The 21,930-nt window shown below is 34.8% G+C and overlaps 1 protein-coding gene across 1 annotated transcript in view; it reads right to left on the bottom strand.

Annotated features, from left to right (window-relative positions):
• Positions 1 to 4,113: 4,113 nt before the first annotated feature.
• The window catches only part of LOC123538949 (ADAM 17-like protease), a 47,992-nt gene continuing 30,175 nt past the window's right edge, over positions 4,114 to 21,930 (bottom strand). The window contains exons 18-22 of the mRNA XM_053529696.1: positions 14,513 to 14,619; positions 13,421 to 13,499; positions 12,048 to 12,136; positions 8,981 to 9,034; positions 4,114 to 7,440 (exon numbers count right to left, since the gene is read on the bottom strand). Of these exons, the coding sequence (XP_053385671.1) occupies positions 7,261 to 7,440; positions 8,981 to 9,034; positions 12,048 to 12,136; positions 13,421 to 13,499; positions 14,513 to 14,619 (509 nt within the window). The 3' untranslated portion in view covers positions 4,114 to 7,260. The remainder of the gene's footprint in view (positions 7,441 to 8,980; positions 9,035 to 12,047; positions 12,137 to 13,420; positions 13,500 to 14,512; positions 14,620 to 21,930) is intronic.

The raw sequence follows: 21,930 nt of genomic DNA, 5'->3' as shown, positions 1-21,930 counted from the left end.
ATCAACTAGTTTTATAACCCCGAAGACACATGTGAAGTTTCAAATCAATATCTGCATTGGTTTTGGAGATAGTAACTTGCATGTAAAACTTTAACCAAAATTTTCAAAAGGGGGCATAATTTGCTCAAAATACATGTCAGAGTTATGGGACTTGACCCAGAGAGGTTGGTAATTGACCTAGAAAAAGAAAAAATAAGTTTCAAAGCTATATGCCTTTAATTGATGGCTGTATGTACTTGCATGCAAAAACTTAACCAAGGAGTGACGCCGACGCGGACGCCGACGCCAGGGTGAGTAGAATAGCTAGACTATTCTTTGAATAGTCGAGCTAAAAATATAAGTGTCCATTTTTTACAGAATTAGTAATAATGAATACTCTGGTATTACTAAATATGTCAGACTCGAGACAATAATTTTTCGTCCTGTTATTAAAATTTCTATATTGGTTGTGACGTCTGTTCATTCAAGGTAAATGTGTCTGTACTAAAACAGTTATTTGCTTTGTGTCGAGGAATATATACAGTTCAGCCTGTCGTAGTGGCCACCTGTCTTAAGCAGCCAGTCAGCTAACTTTCTAAATTGAATTTTTGTTCTGATTTCAACTTAAGTGAAGCAGCCAACTGTCATCTGCAGCCTGACCGTGTCGCTCCCTAGACTACCTGTTTAATACAGGTTTAACAGTTCAGACAATGAGAAATGTTGTTTAATACACCCAATGCAAAACTTGTACATATTTCTCTTTAATTAGTCGAAAAAATCTGTATGAATAAAAATTCAGGAAAAGGTCACTATTAAATATATATAAATACATACATCTGACAATTTGTAATTTCATATGATTACTCCTGTTTCAACAAATAAATGATGTAAAAATATATGATCTATACTATATAAAGCTTTGTTTTGATTTAAAAAGTTTTAGCAATGGTTAAGTGTTAACATTAATGGCAATACTATGTGATCAGCATTTTGATTTTAGCAATACCCGCTAAGCAAAAAACAATAATGCAGAAACATTTCAGACTCAACATACAGTTTTCAAAGCAGCTCAAAAGAAAAGACAAACTTTTAAGCATCAGTTCATTCAAACCATAAAGAAACAATATCATTTGATTTGTCTCAACCATTGAAACAGGATGACAGTGCAGCTCGCAACAGAACATACTGGTGACAAATGAGGATTCATGTAAACAAAGGGGAAGTACTGCAACTGTCTTCAGTGTTACTTGTAATCAAACAGCTAATGCCTGATGGCGGTTTGGTCGGATTTTCTGAGATTGGTGATAAGGAGTTAAAGTTCTAATAAAGGCTTACAATAAATAACCTCCAAATTATTAAGCACTATTTAAGGAAAAAGGGAAAAAAGAAATGGACAAGCAGAAAATTAAATTAAAAGGAATAAATAGGTAAAAAAAAATAAAAGTAAGAAAAACACCATTTTCAATGTTTATATCCCTGTGGCATTGACCTTTGACCACGAAATCAATAGTAGACCAACGTATGTATGAAGTTTCAAGGTCCTAGGTGAAATACTTGTCCAGATATTGAGGGGAAACAATTTTCAATGTTCAGGTCCCTGTGACCTTGAACTTTGATCCAGTGATCCTGAAATCAGTAGGGGTCATGCACACATCAAGACCAACATAATTATGAAGTTTCAAGGTCCTAGGTGAAATACTTGTCCAGATATTGAGCGGAAACCATTTTTAATGTTCAGGTCCCTGTAACCTTGACCTTTGATCCAGTGACCCCAAAATCAATAGGGGTCATGTACACATCAAGACCAACATACCTATGAAGTTTCAAGGTCCTAGGTGAAATACTTGTCCAGATATTGAGTGAACAAAAAGGTTAACATGAGACTCATTATTTCCATCCGCACAGACAGACCTAATCTACAAGTCGGATTTTTCTTCGAAAACCCGGCCAATTAAGTCTAACTTCATGAAAATACTTAACAGAACTTTTTGTATTTATTTTATGAATCTACAAAAATAGAAACTTGATTCACAGTGTCTTTTTTTATTGTAACATATTACATATACTTTACTTATATTTTTCTTGTGCAATATTATAGATGTAGACTTATGTTTTGGTCAATATGTATGCTATGTTTTTAAGGACCTATGCATGTATCTTTTTGGACCAATCAAATTATTGTGTTTAATATGATAATGGCTTGCAGGAAATGCGCTGTCAGTACAATACTGAAGCCAAACTTTTTGTGCAACAAATACTATGCATGTATCACGCTGTATGCTTGACTTTGCAACAAATACTATGCATATGTATCACACTGTATGCTTGACTTTGCAACAAATACTATGCATGTAACATGCTGTATGCTTGGCTTTGCAACAAATACTATGCATATGTATCACACTGTATGATTGACTTTGCAACAAATCCTATGCATGTATCACACTGTATGCTTGACTTTGCAACAAATACTATGCATGTATCACACTGTATGCTTGACTTTGCAACAAATACTATGCATATGTATCACACTGTATGCTTGACTTTGCAACAAATACTATGCATGTAACATGCTGTATGCTTGGCTTTGCAACAAATTTGATACTATGCATATGTATCACACTGTATGCTTGACTTTGCAACAAATCCTATGCATATGTATCATCCTGTATGCTTGACTTTGCAACAAATACTATGCATGTATCACACTGTATGCTTGACTTTGCAACAAATACTATGCATATGTATCACACTGTATGCTTGACTTTGCAACAAATACTATGCATGTAACATGCTGTATGCTTGGCTTTGCAACAAATTTGATACTATGCATATGTATCACACTGTATGCTTGACTTTGCAACACATCCTATGCGTATGTATCATCCTGTATGCTTGACTTTGCAACAAATCCTATGCATATGTATCATCCTGTATGCTTGACTTTGCAACAAATACTATGCATGTATCATGCTGTATGCTTGACTTTGCAACAAATACTATGCATATGTATCACGCTGTATGCTTGACTTTGCAACAAATACTATGCATATTTCATGCTGTATGCTTGGCTTTGCAACAAATACTATTCATATGTATCACGCTGTATGCTTGACTTTGCAACAAATACTATGCATGCTTCATTTTGCAACAAATATTATGCATGTATCATGCTGTATGCTTGACTTTGCAACAAATACTATGTATGCTTGATTTTGCAACAAATACTATGCAAGTACCATGCTGTATGCTTGACTTTGCAACAAATACTATGTACGCTTGATTTTGCAACAAATACTATGCACGCTTGAGTTTGCAACAAATACTATGCACACTTGATTTTGCAACAAATATTATGCATGCTTGATTTTGCAACAAAAACTATGCACGCTTGATTTTGCAACAATTACTATGTACGCTTGATTTTGCAACAAATACTACGTACGTTTGATTTTGCAACAAATACTATGTACGCTTGATTTTGCAACAAATACTATGTACGCTTGATTTTGCAACAAATACTATGTACGCTTGATTTTGCAACAAACACTATATATGTTTGATTGAGCAAAATATAATTTACATGCTTAATTGTACTAAAAGTACTTAATGTAACAAATATTGTATGTAAAATGGAATACTGTATATAAACAACACACAAAAAAAACCTACGTAAGAAGAAGATATAATGATAAGGAATGTTTTTATTTTTATGAAGTTGATATGTCTCTAAGAAATAAAAATATCTATCAGATTTTGAACTTTTGAATGAGTCTGTTTCATAACAAGTACAAAAAGAAACAATGCAATCAGAGGTGTACATCATAAATCAATATTATTTACAGTGATAGGTTATGAGAAACATATATCAAATTTTTACTGTGTGATTAATTCAGTAAATAAATTTTCTACATATCTTACAGACTACACAAGAGCATGTAGAAATTAAGTGCCATCAACTGACTGGATGACTTTAGTTTTACTTTTTACCTATGATAACAAAAAATTGAAAGAATTTGCTTATTTCATACATAAATCTGGAAAGCATGTACCTTTAAACTGGTAAATATATAACTTTCATTTTCATATCATAAGTTCATACCTTATTGGCAATGATATTTATGTTTCAAGATAATTAGTTTACAGGTACAATTTGCTAAAAAAAAAAAAGCCCTCGGAACTTCAATTAACATAAACATAATTATTATATAACTTGACCAAAGATTACTATTTTGTAACTTTACCAAAAATATTATTATGTTACTTTACCAAAAAAGATCAGCACTAACAAAATTCCAGCAATTATTTAAAAGAGTTAATTTTACCCATCTTTCCACATTATACATATACAAGCAAACAAGTAAAACAGAAGTTACGTTTTTATGTAAATATGTCATATGTAACGTAAATATGACATCTGTAATGTAAAGATATATGTAACATTTTTACAATACATTAAATGAAGGTTTTAAATTGAGTACCAACAGGTAATCATCATTTCATAGTCAATAAAGTTCTGGAGAGAAATGAAATTTTTTTTTTTAAATTAATACTTAAAAAACACCCTAATATGGACTCCAAGATATAAATACCGATAATCAAATCATTCAGCCTCTGTTATCTTATGTATAAATGGCTTAAAGTTTTCTTTTAACTTTGGATAGTGCCTTAACTTTCCGTTGAACAAAAAAATACTGCATGACAGAACTTCACATAAAAATATCATTTCTCTTAACTTGCAGTAAACATTTAAAAAATAATACCCTGTTGTATAACAAATACGGTAACTAGCATGAAAAGTTATGCATATATAAATTTCGATTTAGCAAAAAAAGCTGATGTCAACTGAAAATAAGTGTGTATGATATATAATAAAATTAGCATCCGCAAACAAAAGACGCCCTATAAGTAGGTGGAATGAGTAAATCTGAGATTCAGTAGTATGGTAAAAATATAACTCTTGTTATACCCTAATATAGTATGAAACAAACTTAACAAACATACACTTTACCCTGATCCCGATTAGAGTACAGGACAGCTGGTATGCCTTAATAAAGTAGAAATAACTTTTACAAACACATGTTATACCCCCCAATTCTAATACAGCAGTCAAACTTTGTTTGCTCGAACTCTGTAATTTGTACATATCACCCTTCGCTCAAACTCCCCATCAAGTCCCAGCAAAATATCTATATAACATATATTTCTCGATGGCTCGAACTACCAATAACTTAACACATTTTGCTTGTCCCGTTGAGTTCGAGCGAACAAAGTTTGTCTGTATACACAATTTATAAATGCCTTGATGAATATAAAAACATTTCTAACCTCCCACTCACTAACACAACAAAATGGCTCTTTGCCCTACTAAAAAAATATCATATGACCTGAATTAAAAATTGGGCAATAATTGTAAACCTCTATTAAACTGAAGCAAGAAATACAAATACCTGAAATCTGTTATACCTCGTACCTCAATAAAGTATTAATAAAGATTTCTTATGTGCTAATAAAAAGTTAAAGAACTGGCGACAATTTATCCAATATACCCCAAAAAGAAACAAAATATTATCAGTGTCTCACCCCCACCCCCATAAACACTTTAAACTTTTATAATTTAGATTTTTTTACTGCCAAATATACCATAAAACAACACTATTTTCTTTCTCAAAAATGTATAAAATATTCTAAAATAATAAAAATTAGTTATAACTTATAAGGCATTATGATATGTACAGTGAAAAAAAAACACTGTGAAGTTTGATATAAATCTATCACAGATAATTTGAAAAATATATAAATAAGTCACATATGATACATGGTAATAGTGGTATCACAATACATACGGTAAAATACCTTTACAGCTGTGTTATCACACATACAAATAAAATACCTGTATAGTCATGTTATCACAATATTTATGGTAAAATATCTGTACAGTCATGTTATCACAATATTTATGGTAAAATATCTGTACAGTCATGTTATCACAATACTTAAGATAAAATGCCTGTACAGTCATGTTATCACAATGCATATGGTAAAATGCCTGTACAGTCATGTTATCACAATACATATGGTAAAATACCTGTACAGTCATGTTATCACAATACATATGGTAAAATACCTGTACAGTCATATTATCACAATACTTATGGTAAAACACCTGTACAGTCATGTTATCACAATACTTAAGATAAAATGCCTGTACAGTCATGTTATCACAATGCATATGGTAAAATGCCTGTACAGTCATGTTATCACAATATTTATGGTAAAATACCTGTACAGTCATGTTATCACAATACTTATGGTAAAATACCTATACAGTCATGTTATCACAATACTTATGGTAAAACACCTGTACAGTCATGTTATCACAATGCATATGGTAAAATGCCTGTACAGTCATGTTATCACAATATTTATGGTAAAATATCTGTAGTCATGTTATCACAATACTTATGGTAAAATACCTATACAGTCATATTATCACAATACTTATGGTAAAACACCTGTACAGTCATGTTATCACAATGCATATGGTAAAATACCTGTACAGTCATGTTATCACAATACTTAAACAAGAGTACTGCCTACAGGTGCCATCACTCATCTGAAAGTGCTGGACAGTATGTAAGAAAAGAGTTATAGTTCAGTATTTCTAAGTACAAAATGAGCCATAATTCTGACAAAATGCATATCAGAGTTATGGTTTTTGGCCTACGCAGTCATCTAATGATGAGAGACAAGTGTGCAAAGTTTTAAAGCTGTAGCTCTTATATTTTTTGAGAAAAAGTTGGACCTAAACAAAAAATTTAACCAAGAAACTCAAATTTTTTAAGTTCAAAAAGGGCCGTAATTCTAACAAAATGCATATCAAAGTTATGATTCTTGGCCTACAAAGTCATCTAATGATGATAAACAAAATGTGCAAAGTTTCAAAGCTGTAGCTCTTATGGTTTTTGAGAAAAGGTGGACCTAAACAAAAATTTTAACCCAGAAACTAAAGTGGACCTAATAAAACTTTTTATCCCAGAAACTAAAATTTTTTAAGTACAAAAAGGGCCATAATTTTGACAAAATGCAAATTAGAGTTATGGTTCTTGGTCTACATAGTGACCTAATGATGATAAACAAGTGTGCAAAGTTTCAAAGCTGTAGCTTTTATAGTTTTTGAGAAAAGGCGGATCTAAACAAAAATTTTAACCAACGCTGACAATCAAGTGATGACAATACCGCGTAGATTTTTAAAAAAAATTTAGGCAAGCTAAAAAATGATTAAGCCAGGCTACTGGTTGGTTTGCGGCCAAGTGGCTGTATCTGATTCCCTCTGCTATTGGGTCTTTGGTATGAATTGTGATTCATCAGGTCACTTGCGTCTAAGGTTGACGGTTTCGGTTTGTTGCTTGGCTTGGCTTCAATCGGACGTTTATCTTCATCATGAGAAAGGCCACGATCCTGAAACAAGTCAACATTAGAATTTTGAATTTATCTATACAAAATCTATCAATTGACATTAATAGTATTATCAGGAGTTAAAACTAGAGCTATCACTAAAGGCGATTAATACCCCTAAATGCCACTTTCATACAGGGAAAGTAAAATGCTGCAATCATGACCTCTGACCTTAAAGTTTGACCTTTACCTTCAACTACTGACCTATGTTGTGCACTTCATAAGTTGTTTTAATTAGGTTAACAACAAATGATTTGTTTTACAAAAATCCTTTAAGTGGTAAGAATATTACGGACACAGATTTAAATCGTTGACCTTTGATTTCTAAATGTGTCCTTGACACTGAACCAAATGACTGGATTATGCAACAATTGATGCTAATTTCATGGAATTCATTTTAGTGGTTTAGGAGATATATGTAAGCTTTTTGATAACTAATTTCTAGTGTGACTTTGACCTTGGAGTTCGTGATATGGGTCATGTAGTCTGCATATCATCTTGATAAGGTAAACAAGTGATAATAGTTTTATGAAAATCTTTCAAGCAGGCTCAAAGTTAATCTATTTGACCTTTGACATCCAAGTGTGACCTTTGTCATCTTGATGAGGTAAATCAATGATGTTAGTTTTAAACGGTTTAGAAAATATGGAGCTGACATAAATTTCAGCTAACAGTGGCCTCCAAGTGTGATCTTGATCTTGGACATTGTGACCGGAGCTGTGCGATTCTAATGTGAGGTACTCAAATGTTAGTTCTCTGTAAATCTTCCTAGGAGTTTAGACAATATGGAGTGGACACAAAATTAATCTATTTGACCAAAAGTGTGGCCTTGACCTTAAACCTGGTATCTAGGTTGTGTGCTTCTTGATGAGGTCAACAATTAATGATACATTAATGAAAATATTCATAGCGGTTGAAAAGATATAGAGGGGACATGAAGTAAAGCTATTTCACAATTTACCTCAACGTGTGACCTTGACTTGGACTTTGTGACCAGGGTTGTGTGCTCTGCATATAATATTGGCAAGGTAAACAACTAATATTAGTTTAAGGAAAATCTTCAAAGTGGTTAAGACAATACAAGGCAGACACGCAGTAAACTATCTGACCTTTGACCTCTGTGACCTTGACCTTGGACCTAGTGTCCTGGGTTGTGCACTTTGCACATTGTCTTGGTGATGTAAACAATTGATGTAAGTTTTATGAAAATCTACCGTGCTTTAGACTGTATGTAACAGACACTCCACATGAACAGACAGACATGCATGACTCCAATATAGCTACAATAATTATATTTTGTATCTTAGGGGTATAATAATATTTTTTTTGCCCTTGGAGAATAAATATTATGTGCTCATGTGTGAAAAATATACACTTAAGGTAGGTCCATTTTGCGAATGACTTGCTCTCAATAATTGAAAAAAAAGTGCAAAATTCCAGCAATGAAAGGCAACTGACTCTACCATTTAAGAGAGGCTTTGGGTGTATTACTACCTATGCAAAGCCTGTATATTATTTCTGAGGATGAAGAGAATATACTTACAGTTCTTATATGTACAGAATTTTCTTTCTTCCAATCTCTCTTCCTCTTCTTGTCCTACATTAAACAGAAAATCTTTACAGTCAAGTGACATCTCCTTCAATCAATTCTCTTACAGGTACAAATCATTTTCTGATGGGAAATAATAAACATGTGCTCTAGGCATTTATAACTTCACAAAGTAAAGTAAAGTGTTTGTTTATTATTGTGTCACCCCTACTGAAAGCGCCAGCCAAGTTGGCTTATGAGACACCTACATACACAGAACAGCATTACTTCCCGATTCCTATTTTTTTAATGCCAGGCACCAGGCAGGTAGGCAATCGGTAACCGTTATTACACTAGCTGGCGGCTCACCAACCGGTCTCTTTTCAGTAACAAGTCCCACCTCTGACTGGGCTCGAACCTTGGACCTCTCGATTGCAGGGCAGGTGCCTTATCCATTAGGCCACCGCAGCTCAGTACATATACATGAGTACATCCGCTTGGTACATATTCATGAGTACTTCAGTTATCATTTGGCCACCGCAGCTCGGTACATATACATGAGTACATCAGCTTGGTACATATTCATGAGTACTTCAGTTATCATTTATCATATTTGCGCAGCCAAAGATCATTATGTTAATAATTTTTTTATTGTGCCATTGGAACTTGTGTTGTTTAAACACCAACTAGCAATAAAAATATGTAAAAGGTGTCTTATTTAAATAGGGCAGTTGACAGAAGTCACCACCTGAAACTGATGCAACTTTAAACCTTTCCAGAGCAAATCCCACTGCAAAAGACTGATATTTCTTGCCTCCCTAGTGGGGAAAGTATACAAATGTCTGATCAAGTGCTAGGGATAGTTATTCCAATAAACCTTGCGTAAAATAGTATGCACTTTAGTGATGTCATAAACTATATACATGATGTCTGAAAGTACCAAGACCTAATTGTCATCGTGATCTTTGCTTGAATGTGATAGGCAAGAAAAGACATCTTACAAGTCTGCCTGTGAACGAAAGTGGTTTTCTCAACGCTCTGGCTAGCATGGATAAGAAACCTTGCTCACACTTTGTTTCTCATTTCACGCTGTCCCTCTGGTAGGAAAAACCCTGTCTTACACAGGCATAATTTGCATAAATGTAAAGAAAAGGGAGTTATTTGCTCTTTGTAGACATCATTAGAACAGGTTATTTGTTCTTCACAGATGTCATTAGAAGAGGTAATTTGCTCTTCAGAGGTCTCATTAGTAAAGGTTATTTCCTGTACGTAGTTGTCATTAGAAGAGGTAATTTGCTCTTCAGAGGTCTCATTAGTAAAGGTTATTTGCTCTATGTAGTTGTCATTAGAAGAGGTAATTTGCTCTTCAGAGGTCTCATTAGTAAAGGTTATTTGCTCTATGTAGTTGTCATTAGAAGAGGTAATTTGCTCTTCAGAGGTCTCATTAGTAAAGGTTATTTGCTCTATGTAGTTGTCATTAGAAGAGGTAATTTGCTCTTCAGAGGTCTCATTAGTAAAGGTTATTTGCTCTATGTAGTTGTCATTAGAAGAGGTAATTTGCTCTTCAGAGGTCTCATTAGTAAAGGTCATTTGCTCTATGTAGTTGTCATTAGAAGAGGTAATTTGCTCTTCAGAGGTCTCATTAGTAAAGGTTATTTCCTGTACGTAGTTGTCATTAGAAGAGGTAATTTGCTCTTCAGAGGTCTCATTAGTAAAGGTTATTTGCTGTACGTAGTTGTCATTAGAAGAGGTAATTTGCTCTTCAGAGGTCTCATTAGTAAAGGTTATTTGCTCTATGTAGTTGTCATTAGAAGAGGTAATTTGCTCTTCAGAGGTCTCATTAGTAAAGGTTATTTGCTGTACGTAGTTGTCATTAGAAGAGGTAATTTGCTCTTCAGAGGTCTCATTAGTAAAGGTTATTTGCTCTATGTAGTTGTCATTAGAAGAGGTAATTTGCTCTTCAGAGGTCTCATTAGTAAAGGTTATTTCCTGTACGTAGTTGTCATTAGAAGAGGTAATTTGCTCTTCAGAGGTCTCATTAGTAAAGGTTATTTGCTCTATGTAGTTGTCATTAGAAGAGGTAATTTGCTCTTCAGAGGTCTCATTAGTAAAGGTTATTTCCTGTACGTAGTTGTCATTAGAAGAGGTAATTTGCTCTTCAGAGGTCTCATTAGTAAAGGTTATTTCCTGTACGTAGTTGTCATTAGAAGAGGTAATTTGCTCTTCAGAGGTCTCATTAGTAAAGGTTATTTGCTGTACGTAGTTGTCATTAGAAGAGGTAATTTGCTCTTCAGAGGTCTCATTAGTAAAGGTTATTTGCTCTATGTAGTTGTCATTAGAAGAGGTAATTTGCTCTTCAGAGGTCTCATTAGTAAAGGTTATTTGCTCTATGTAGTTGTCATTAGAAGAGGTAATTTGCTCTTCAGAGGTGTCATTAGTAAAGGTTATTTGCTCTATGTAGTTGTCATTAGAAGAGGTAATTTGCTCTTCAGAGGTCTCATTAGTAAATGTTATTTGCTCTACATAGTTGTGAATAGAAAAGGTTATTTTTTCTTTGTGGATCTAATTAGAAGAGGTTATCTACTCTATGTAGGTGTCATAAGAAGAGGTAATACTGCATGTTCAACATAATCATAGATGAAAGTCAAGCTTGGTTTGGCATCCAATGTCAAATTGTATTTAAGAATGTATTTGTTTTAACCTTTAGCTTGCTGTCGGCAAGTTATTCTGCCTTTGTGACCAGTGCAGACCAAGATCAGCCTGCATGGAATCATAGTCTGCACTATTAGCTATTCAGTCAGTAAATTTTCCTTGAACACCTCTTCAAATAATAATTTATTTTATTTATTTTTTTGGGTTTAATGTTGCACCGACACAATTATAGGTCATATGGCGACTTTCCAGCTTTGATGGTGGAGGAAGACCCCATGTACCCCTCTGTGCATTATTTCATCACGAGAGGGCACCTGGGTAGAACCACCTTCAAATAATAAATGGTACTGCCCAAACTGAATGATGGACCAGTCCAGTTTACAAATTTAGCAGGCTAAAGGTTAATTAAGATGGACTGAAACACACTTACAATACACCAAACTACGATACAGATCGGGATATACAGAACCAAGGAAAATCCTGTTACGCATGCCACCATATTGGTTTTGAAGGCTTCAACTGAAATTATAAAGCTGAATGAGCTGCAGGTATGACATAAATGTTTAAATCAGTATAAACAAATTAATGCAACTATAAAGGTTGTTTCCATCATCTGCCTGATTCATAAAGTACTTTTTTCTTTGACTCAAAGCCCACATTTATCTGGGTGTGATTTTTTACAGTATCACTGTCATCTTCAACACTGAACTGTGACTACTGGTCATGTGACCTGGTCAGGTTTCATGACTGGAGGAGATGTCTGTATAAAGGAGGAAACGCTAGTCCCACGTCTCTGTTCAAGGATGGCTTCCTCGACTTTAGTGTTAGATAATACCAAAAGTCACAGTTCAATGCTGAAGTAGACAGTGTGATACTGTCAAAAATTACACAAAGTAAATACTCGCTTTTAGTTAAAAAGAGACATTATGAATGAGATGCAGGTATAATTTATATACTGCGAAATTATCAAAATGTAAGGGGGAGACAAGTTTTTGTAATTGCATTAATCTGTTTAATGTAAATGGAAGTTAGATATAAAACCCCTCCAAGACAATTAAATCTTGACAGTACATAAACATTAAATTTATCTTTTTAAATTTGAAATCTGCAAATCTGTGTCCTCAATTAGCAGTTGCAGGTTAAACCAACAAATACTATACAATTACACAGTATCAGGTACTGTAAAATTTTACCTGCCCATTTCATCTTGGTATTTTAGTCTGAAGTCTATACTGGATTCCACTGCAAAATTCTGTAACCACCACACTGACTAAATGACTTATTTAAAAAGAAAAGTCAAAACAATTGCACACAATCTGAACAATCAGATCAATCTTTAGAAGGTAGTTGGCCTGGTATCAACAAGTTCAATATAATTAGATATTCTTGTATTCTGTTTTGTCATTTTTTTTACTGTTGATATAGCTTTTCCAGCACAACACATTGTATATGCGATCATCTCGTAATGTAGAACTCATAATCGAAATAAAATGATCAATTGTCAATATTGGTGCACTACCTTGAACAAATAAAAGTTGAGCATGTAAAAAAATCATATGAGTCGCACCATGAGAAAACCAACATAGTTGCTTTGCGACCAGCATGGATCCAGACCAGCCTGCGCATCCGCGCAGTCTGGTCAGAATCCATGCTGTTTGCTAACAGTTTCTCTAATTCCAATAGGCTTTTAAAGCGAACAGCATGGATCCTGACCAGACTGCGCGGATGCGCAGGCTGGTCTGGATCCATGCTGGTCGCAAAGCCACTATGTTGGTTTTCTCATGATGCAGTTCATATAAATACCTATCAAATCAATGGAGATTTGATCAATCAGATCCCACAATCTTTCAACAAGATCAACTGTCACCTTGACACAGGTACCCTGAAGAACAAAGTGAAATGATTGATAAGGGAAGTCACAATTTAGGTGATAACCATTCACATTGAGGATAATACATTTGACTAGTGCTATGTCTGCAGACAGCACATCATTTCATATCCAAATTTGTCAAACAAGGCCAAATAACCCCAAGAAATTTTGAAAGGGGAGTGGGGGGTGAGTGGGTACAAATAATCTATCTGTAACTCCAATATGACATATCATGTTTAATTTTATAATACATGGTAACATCACTTCGACCTGTCTGTAGCGACCAGGAAAAACAGTGCCCCCATATTAGATACAAAATTTCTATATATAAGACGAACAAAGACCTGTTTCAATTCATCTAATGGAACTGTCTGACAATCAGCAATTTCAGTACAATTACATGTTCTCCATATTCTATGTTGGCACTTATTATGCAGCCTCTCGTCTAAAGCAAACAGTCAGCTAACTTCGTAACTTGAACTTTTGTTCAGATTTAACCCTTAGCCTGCTGGCGGCAAGTGATTCTGCCTATGCGACCAGTGCAGACCAAGATCAGCCTGCACATCTGTGCAGTCTGATCATGATCTGCACTGTTCGCTATTCAGTCAGTAAATTTTCAGTGAACACCCCTTCGCATATTAAATGGTATTGCCCAAATTGAATGATGGACCAGTCCATTTTAGAAATTTAGCAGGGTAAGGGTTAAACCACCTGCCTTAAGCACCCAGACTGTTTTGCTCCCTTGGCTGGCTGCTTAAAACAGGTCTGACTGTATGTGAAATATTATTTATTAATTGTAGCAACCATTGACTAGTGTTTTAACTGGTTTAAAAGTATTGCAATACAAAACATTTGTCACTTCTTTTACTAGGTCTCTGTTTGTAGGATAACACTTTCTACATTAAGCTGCAAGCCCTTTAAGGTGATGAAAATTCTCACTCTATCTGTGATTACGCCACTTTAGATAACATTATAAACAAGTTATATAACAAATTTTGTAACACTCAACACGGAAAGAAACTGACCTGCTCACAATAACCTTGTATGCATGATCTTCCATCAGGGAGGAGATACGAGCCTTCAACTTGGCACTGCCCATCTATTAGACAACATCTCTTACATGATGATTCAACTGGAAAAAATTACAAATGATGCAACAACTCTGCCATTGTTAAAATCAAAGGCCTGAAGGGCCTGAGTCGGCTAATGATTGATGTACTGACAGTATAGTCTACCAGTTTCAGTTTGTTTTTAGTTTTTTTCCCCAACTAAAGAGAGATTTTGTTACAATAAATGAAATGAACATTCGGTCGATGCCTAGTAAAACTTTGATTGACATTATACAAGTATTTAAACCCAATATATTTCTCTAAAATTGAAGAGTGGTTCGCGAAATAAAAATGTTGAAAGTACAAACTACAATTTGACAGCTGACACTAAGGTACTGCCCATGACTTTATACATTTTTCCAGTAAACATTTGCCTCCGGCATTGCCAAAAGAGGCAATTATCGGCTGGTATATATTCGCACATGATAAAATTTGAATATGACAATTTATAATATTAAAATTTTACAGCGCGGATTGCCACATACAATTTGTTACGGATGGATGAAAGAACTGATATTTTACAGATATTATAATGGGCCTGGCGATAGCCTGGTCATATGTTAGGTATTGTTCAATCATATTATAAGTGATGTCAATTTAAAGTATACTTACTTTTGCGTTTAGAGATACATGTATGTAAATGTTGCTGAGTGTCAATATATAGTGTAATCGATATTAATAAATGCAGTTCTTTTTTAGTTAAAACTATCATTTATTCTATTTCAGACTTGTTAACCCCTTAAAAATCATGTCTGTTATCCCGAAGTCCATCCACTTTCAATTATCCATTTTGATTCATGTAGACAGACAGGCCCAAACTGGGCAGAAAAATGTTTGAGCCATTTTTACGTGGTCTGTAGCAGGGTGGGTGTGGAACAACTAAGGTACCCATGCAATCATCAGGGCCTTTCAGTATTTGGCCTCCTCCCTTTGTCTTCTTCTTTAAATTGCAGTCAGATTTTGAAATGGGCGTTGCGGCAGGTGGTAGAAGGGCAAATGTATCAAACTGTAAAGTGGCAATATGGGGGAAGGGTGTGGGAGGATACCCCCTCCTGCAAGTAGCGTTTGGGGTATTACCACAAGAAATTTTTGAATATGTAGACCCTTGATACAGCCTTTGGTGCGATTTTAACTGAAAATCTTCTGTTTCAATTTCTAAATATTACCTAGATTCTTTCTAGTATTACAATATCCAAAGTATGCCTGTCACTTCATTGTTTTACTTTCAGATCATGCCTCAGGACTAGAATATAAGTCCGATATAGATTATATGTAGGTGTAATAAAAATAAATTCTAGAATCATTTCTGTTACAATAATATCTATCATGTATGTTACTTGAATGTTAAAATTTCATAACACAGCTCATTATTTACCCAAAATATTATATCCGGATACGATTACACTTTTCTCCAGTTTCAACAATATATTTTACAAATTGTGATGATACGAAGACATTTAGCAGCAATTGGCAGTATCTGACATTGAAGTTTACGGTTAAATTACCTCTTATTTAAATCTTTTCATAAAAAAGTTGTTTCGTTTCGTCAAAGCAGCCAAACATAGACGATCTACTTTCGATTTCAAAAACTACAAGAAAATACAATTTAATGTTTCGCCGATTTGTTTATTTCTCGAAAAATAAGAAATAAAATCATTTTTAATATCAGTAGTAACTAAACAAACCAGTAAGAGCTTCTTCTTCCGATAATTTATCCGTTTACTGACTGCAAAATTCAACCCACGCAAAGTCGTAGAAGCATTGTTATAAACAGGTCACGCGTGTTCGCCGACAAGTGTCCAGAATGTAGTTAGGATTCATCCGCGAAGTCTCGCGGAAGAATTAACGTACTGCACATATCTTATTCGGGTCATTTAAAATGAAGCTGTCATAATTTAATTTCATCGATGTGGTAAACTCTTTGACAAGAGACATTCCAATGCTTTCAGAGGTACCCACTCAATAAAATACTAGAAGCAGTGTTCGCGTTTACGGCGTAAAAGTATCTAAATACGCAACGAATTTGGTTGGTACGCAAATTTTTCAAGACCATTGCGTACATGGGACGCAAAGTAAAAACGGAACTGAATGTTTTAATTTAAAGACAACAAATACTAATCACGATGTCGGAATCCCAATTTCATTTTCAGCAGCATTATTTTCTAAAAATAACACAGAGTGACGTAGCCTGTAGTCATTCAGTGACGTATTCAGACTGGTTTAGCATACTGATCAAAATCTCTACTTATCAATGTAAATTATATGGAAACAGTCCAGGTACTTCTTGCATTGCAAACCGAAAGTAAGATGGAGTCTCCGGCGAACGCGAACACTGGTTTTATTTTTCAAAGCAGGGCTTTAGCTAGAGGTCGACATGAGTGAAATTCAAGTCGCCGAATTTTTGTTATTCATCCACTAACAGCCTGTTGTGGTACAGCATGTTGACACTTTACTCGAATACACATGGCATAATTTCGCCTCTGTCTTCTGATACAGAGAAGTTTGAAAGCAATTATAATGGTCGCTGACACCTTTAATTTGATCAACTAAACAGTAGGGATTTAGAGCGCTCTATATTACATTAACTTGTACATTCTCCTTTGACTTTTCAAAAAATTATCTTACCTTGAATAATTTCCTTAATTCCGCGTTATTTGAATCATTTTACTCCGAACTTAGAAACATATCACTGACACTTTCTGTGACGAAAATAACCTTACTGAAATTTACACAAATTTCTGACAACTGCTGCAGAAACTGGGTTAAACATGACTGACAACTTTTTCTTTTGATGTGTGCCCACATTAGGGGATCAAAAGGACCGTGTTACCCTTTGTGTGACGTCACTGCTGCTGATGTCATGATGGCATGTATTTCAGTGTGCCCATACCACGTGACTTTGACGTCATTTTATGGCTAAGACGGCAAGCCAAATTCCGTCGATTCGATTCTTCAAAGTGGCGTAAGTTCTTTATTTCTTGATCAAATATGACCAAATAAAGCGCAGGCTAAGGAAAAAATTGAGTACTTCACTCACAAGTAAACGATTTTATCAACAGATGAACAGTTTTGGCCTGAAAACGGGAAAACTGTTTTGTTTAGAGAAAATGAGCAAGGTAAGACGGCAAGCAAGAGCCCTTTTTGACAGAAAAACGGATGATTGTACACATCAGAGATGTCGCACGTATTACCGATTCACAGGAATTTAATGCCGGCTCTATGGGAGGCCTTAATTGACAAAATGTAGCAGAATTATTTAAAAACTTTTAAAAAATCCAAAATATGCTAAGACGGCAAGTCCGCTAAGACGGCAAGTCATTTTTTATTAGATATACCTGGTTGCACCAACTTACGTAATTCAACACTTCCGTGGTTACAGGCCGTCCATCCTTCTATCAATCCGTCCGTCAGTAACATTTTTACTATGTTTCATCAATGCTTGTGAAATAAAATAGAGAAAAGTGGAAACTTTACAGATCGCCCAACACGACAAAAACGAAAATGTTGCAGGCTCGGTTTGATTGAGCCAGTTCATGGACGGTAGTGGAAATGCATGCTACCGTCCACGCCATCTAGCCCCGGGTTGAGCAGAACTCAACATTTACCCATGCTAAAAGTACAATAAGCAGTTAAGAGACATCCGCAGATGTATTCAAACGGCGGTGAACATGGAACCTTCAATGAACACTTACATAAAAGTTCAGTGACATTCATTGATCACCTTTCATCTTCTCCTTGAATCACTAGTGCTGGGCAAAAGAGATATGAACGGTTTATCCTCACTGTTTTCTCATTAAGGCAAAACAATTATTTTAACTTTGGACCATACACCGTTTTTGGTGGAATTACACACTATCATTGCATCGCCGAATGAATACATCATCGGATGTTGCTAAATTGATTTTTAGGTTGAAACCACGAAGTGGTTGAGGCCTATAATTACCGTATTCCAGAGCTTGCAAAAATATCAGACTAACCATTTTCACTGAAAGACAGATTAATCCGCAGTAAGGTTTTTTGCCCATTTTTTCGGGCTAATCGACAGATATTCTTATTGATGTTTTCTGAACATTGTTCTACAGTCGGTTGATATTTTCATACATATGTAAATACAATAAGGTTAAAGAATGCGTCATTTCGTATTAAAATTATGTTTTTATGTATGTTGATCCATCGAGCATGATTAAGTTGAAAAGCGAAGGTGTATTCCTTTAAAACAATTCAGAAAAACCGCAGACGTGACCGAAACGCATGAAAATATGCCGTGAAAAAAATAGTTCAAAACGTATAAGAGAGATTTCTCTAGTTTAGGCTTAATACATAATGCACTCGTCAGTAATAAAACAGCATATGATCTTAATAATTTTTTCTAGTTGTATAGGATATAGATCTGCATGCGATTCTTTCTACCTGTCCTGATTCGAATGACAAGGGAGATCACTGTGTAGGAGTAAGCTAAATGATAAACTGCTTTATTTAATTTAAAAATAGATTTTCTTTCTGAATTACTTCCCTTTATTCTTACTTTATCCTTATTTTTGTACAGCTTTTATAACGACCGATTCATATTATTTATTATTTTACATTTTACTTTATCGTTTTAATATCTCTGTAAGGCTGATGCAAAACTGAGTCAAATATTTGTTTAAAATTCTTTTTTATAAATAATTATATCTGTAGTATATTAATTGCTACAGTGTTCCACTGTTACATGGAAAGCTACACGTTACAGGTTAAAGCCCTGCTCCGCGGCTATTCAAATTCTTTTGTGTGTATGCAACCCATGATTACAATAGGTAACAGTTAACGGCCACGTGCCAACCTTTAGCACGCAAAACCACAGGTATTTCATATAGAATTTCATATACAATAGACTCTATTTTGACAGACGTCACTGTTCATAGTCAGGATTTTCATGCTTTTTCAGTGACAACTCAAGGTTGAAAGGTAGGACGGGAGCAGGGCTTTAAGGAAAATGGTCGTGCTGCAAGTACACGTCTGGTTAACTTACCTATTTGTCTCGATATTTAATGTAATAACCTATATTAATACTTACAAGATAAATAATTGACATTCCTTGCAAATCCTGAATACATTTAGATGTTAGGGGTACTTTACTATGACTTTTAATAACATTACATCAGTTCCGGATAATTATAATTGTTATTGAATTGAAAAATTTACATGAAAGTTGTCATTTTGATAAACGTAAATAAAACAGAGTAAAAGCTACAGAGTTTTTAAAATAGATTATGAAGCAAAATAAAATCAAAACAGTACATAACGAGAATTTATAGTCGGTTAAAAATCTCATCAGAGCTAATGTTACTTGTAATTTGGCTTTCCGACTCAATTAATAAATCTTATCTTAGTATATCAAATGTTGGTGTTTGCCTGATGTGAAGTTTCTAAGTATGTGTGCCCGATAAATGAAACTGTTTGATTTCTTTTAAGCAAAATTGAATCAAAGCATATCAACGGGGCATTTGCGTCTTCTCCCGATGATTTTCATGTGTATAGTTCTTTTTCTTATCTCAAAACTGCACGGAAGTCGAAACAGCAGGATCTTGGGGTAGATACAGGTCTAGTTTCCAGTTGGCGGACCCCACTGACTTCTACTGTTGTTGTAGCAGGGTCGGTCGTTTGTACAAACATTTTTAACAAGGTAGTGGAGTTTAAAGACAACAACCCATGAATTAAAGAAGTAGGGTTGCAACATTTTTAATGTTTTGGTGTCACGATTACTTAAGTCGTGACATCAGTACATTTTATTTTATTAGGCTCGGCTAAACAAGAAATTGATTTTGCAGAAATGTGTAGAATTATACAACCCTTTCTCCAAGAATTGTGAAAGTTGGTGTATTTGTGGGTGGTTCCAATACTCCCGCTTTCATAGCCTTGGGTATTGTTTAATCACCCCTTGGATATGGTGCCTGCTTTTTAATTTTGTCTTTTGACTGTTCCTGTGATACGCAGGCTCCATAACCTCAGATCCCCTTCCTAAATTCCAGTTTGTTTAGTTCTGCCCATTGTTTTCCCGTTTGGGGCAAACCCTCTATTTTATCTGGGGACCAAACGCCGCTCTTCATGGAATTACAAGCCTCAACACGTGTATCATTGAAGGTTCCATGTTCATCATAGTTTGAATACATCTGCGGATGTCACTAAATTGCTTTTTGTACTTTTAGCATGTGTAAATGTTGAGTTCTGCTCAACCCGGGGCTAGAGGGCGTGGACGGTAGCATGCATTTCCACTACCATCCATGAACAGGCTCAATCAAACCGAGCCTGCAACATTTTCGTTTTTGTTGTGTTGAACGACCTGTGGAGTTTCCACTATTTCTATTTCTACTCAATACTTTGAACACAGCTACATAGAAATACTTTTTAAAGCATGTCTTCTTGCTTATAGACTGAGTTAAGAATAAGATTCTTATTTGTCAAAACATTATTCTATATATCTGAAAATTGTGTTTTTGATTTGTGGAAGTCGACAAAATGACTCTTCTTAATAAGTAGCCTTATTTTTAATACATAACGATTTGTCAAGAAAACATTCACTCAAACATTATATGTACAACAGACTTGTGAACATATAAAGTAGTTTTGATTAGATCAAAAATGTGTATTATTTGTTGTTGCCTGCTGCTAACTGTATATTTGTTCTTTAGTTTTCGAAACGCTATAACATACTTTAATCCAAAGACCGACACGCAGAGGTACATCCAAGATGGTATACATGTGTAGCTTTTGAATTCTTAACCTTTCTAGAACAGTTCTCACTTATATGCCAATCCTGCTAGAGCAAATCATAATTCTCGTTTAATTTATCTATTAAGCCTCACAATTTAGCAACTGTACCAAAAAAAAAAAAAAAAAAAAAAAAAAGCATATAACGTACAATGTAGTTCAAAACATCATATGACTTCACTTATATAACGGTTCTTTGATGTTTTCCTATAGTTTTGACAAGAAGTAGAATGATCTACTATTGGTAAACATCCAATGACCGCTTGTAGAGAAGTGCGACTCCATAGACGATATTACTATAAAAAATGACTTGCCGTCTTAGCGGACTTGCCGTCTTAGCGCATTTTGGATTTTTAAAAAGTTTTTAAATAATCCTGCTACATTTTTGTCAATTAAGGCCTCCCACAGAGTCGGCATTAAATTCCTGTGAATCGGTAATACGTGCGACACCTCTGATGTGCACAATCATCCGTTTTTCTGTCAAAAAGGGCCCTTGCTTGCCGTCTTACCATGCTCATTTTCTCTAAACAAAACAGTTTTCCCGTTTTCATGCCAAAACTGTTCATCTGTTGATAAAACCGTTT

Source organism: Mercenaria mercenaria, chromosome 18, assembly GCF_021730395.1.
Source record: "Mercenaria mercenaria strain notata chromosome 18, MADL_Memer_1, whole genome shotgun sequence".
Taxonomy (NCBI): Eukaryota; Metazoa; Mollusca; class Bivalvia; order Venerida; family Veneridae; genus Mercenaria; species Mercenaria mercenaria.
Note: the sequence above shows the minus strand (reverse complement) of the source record. Positions and strands in the feature narration are given on the sequence as shown.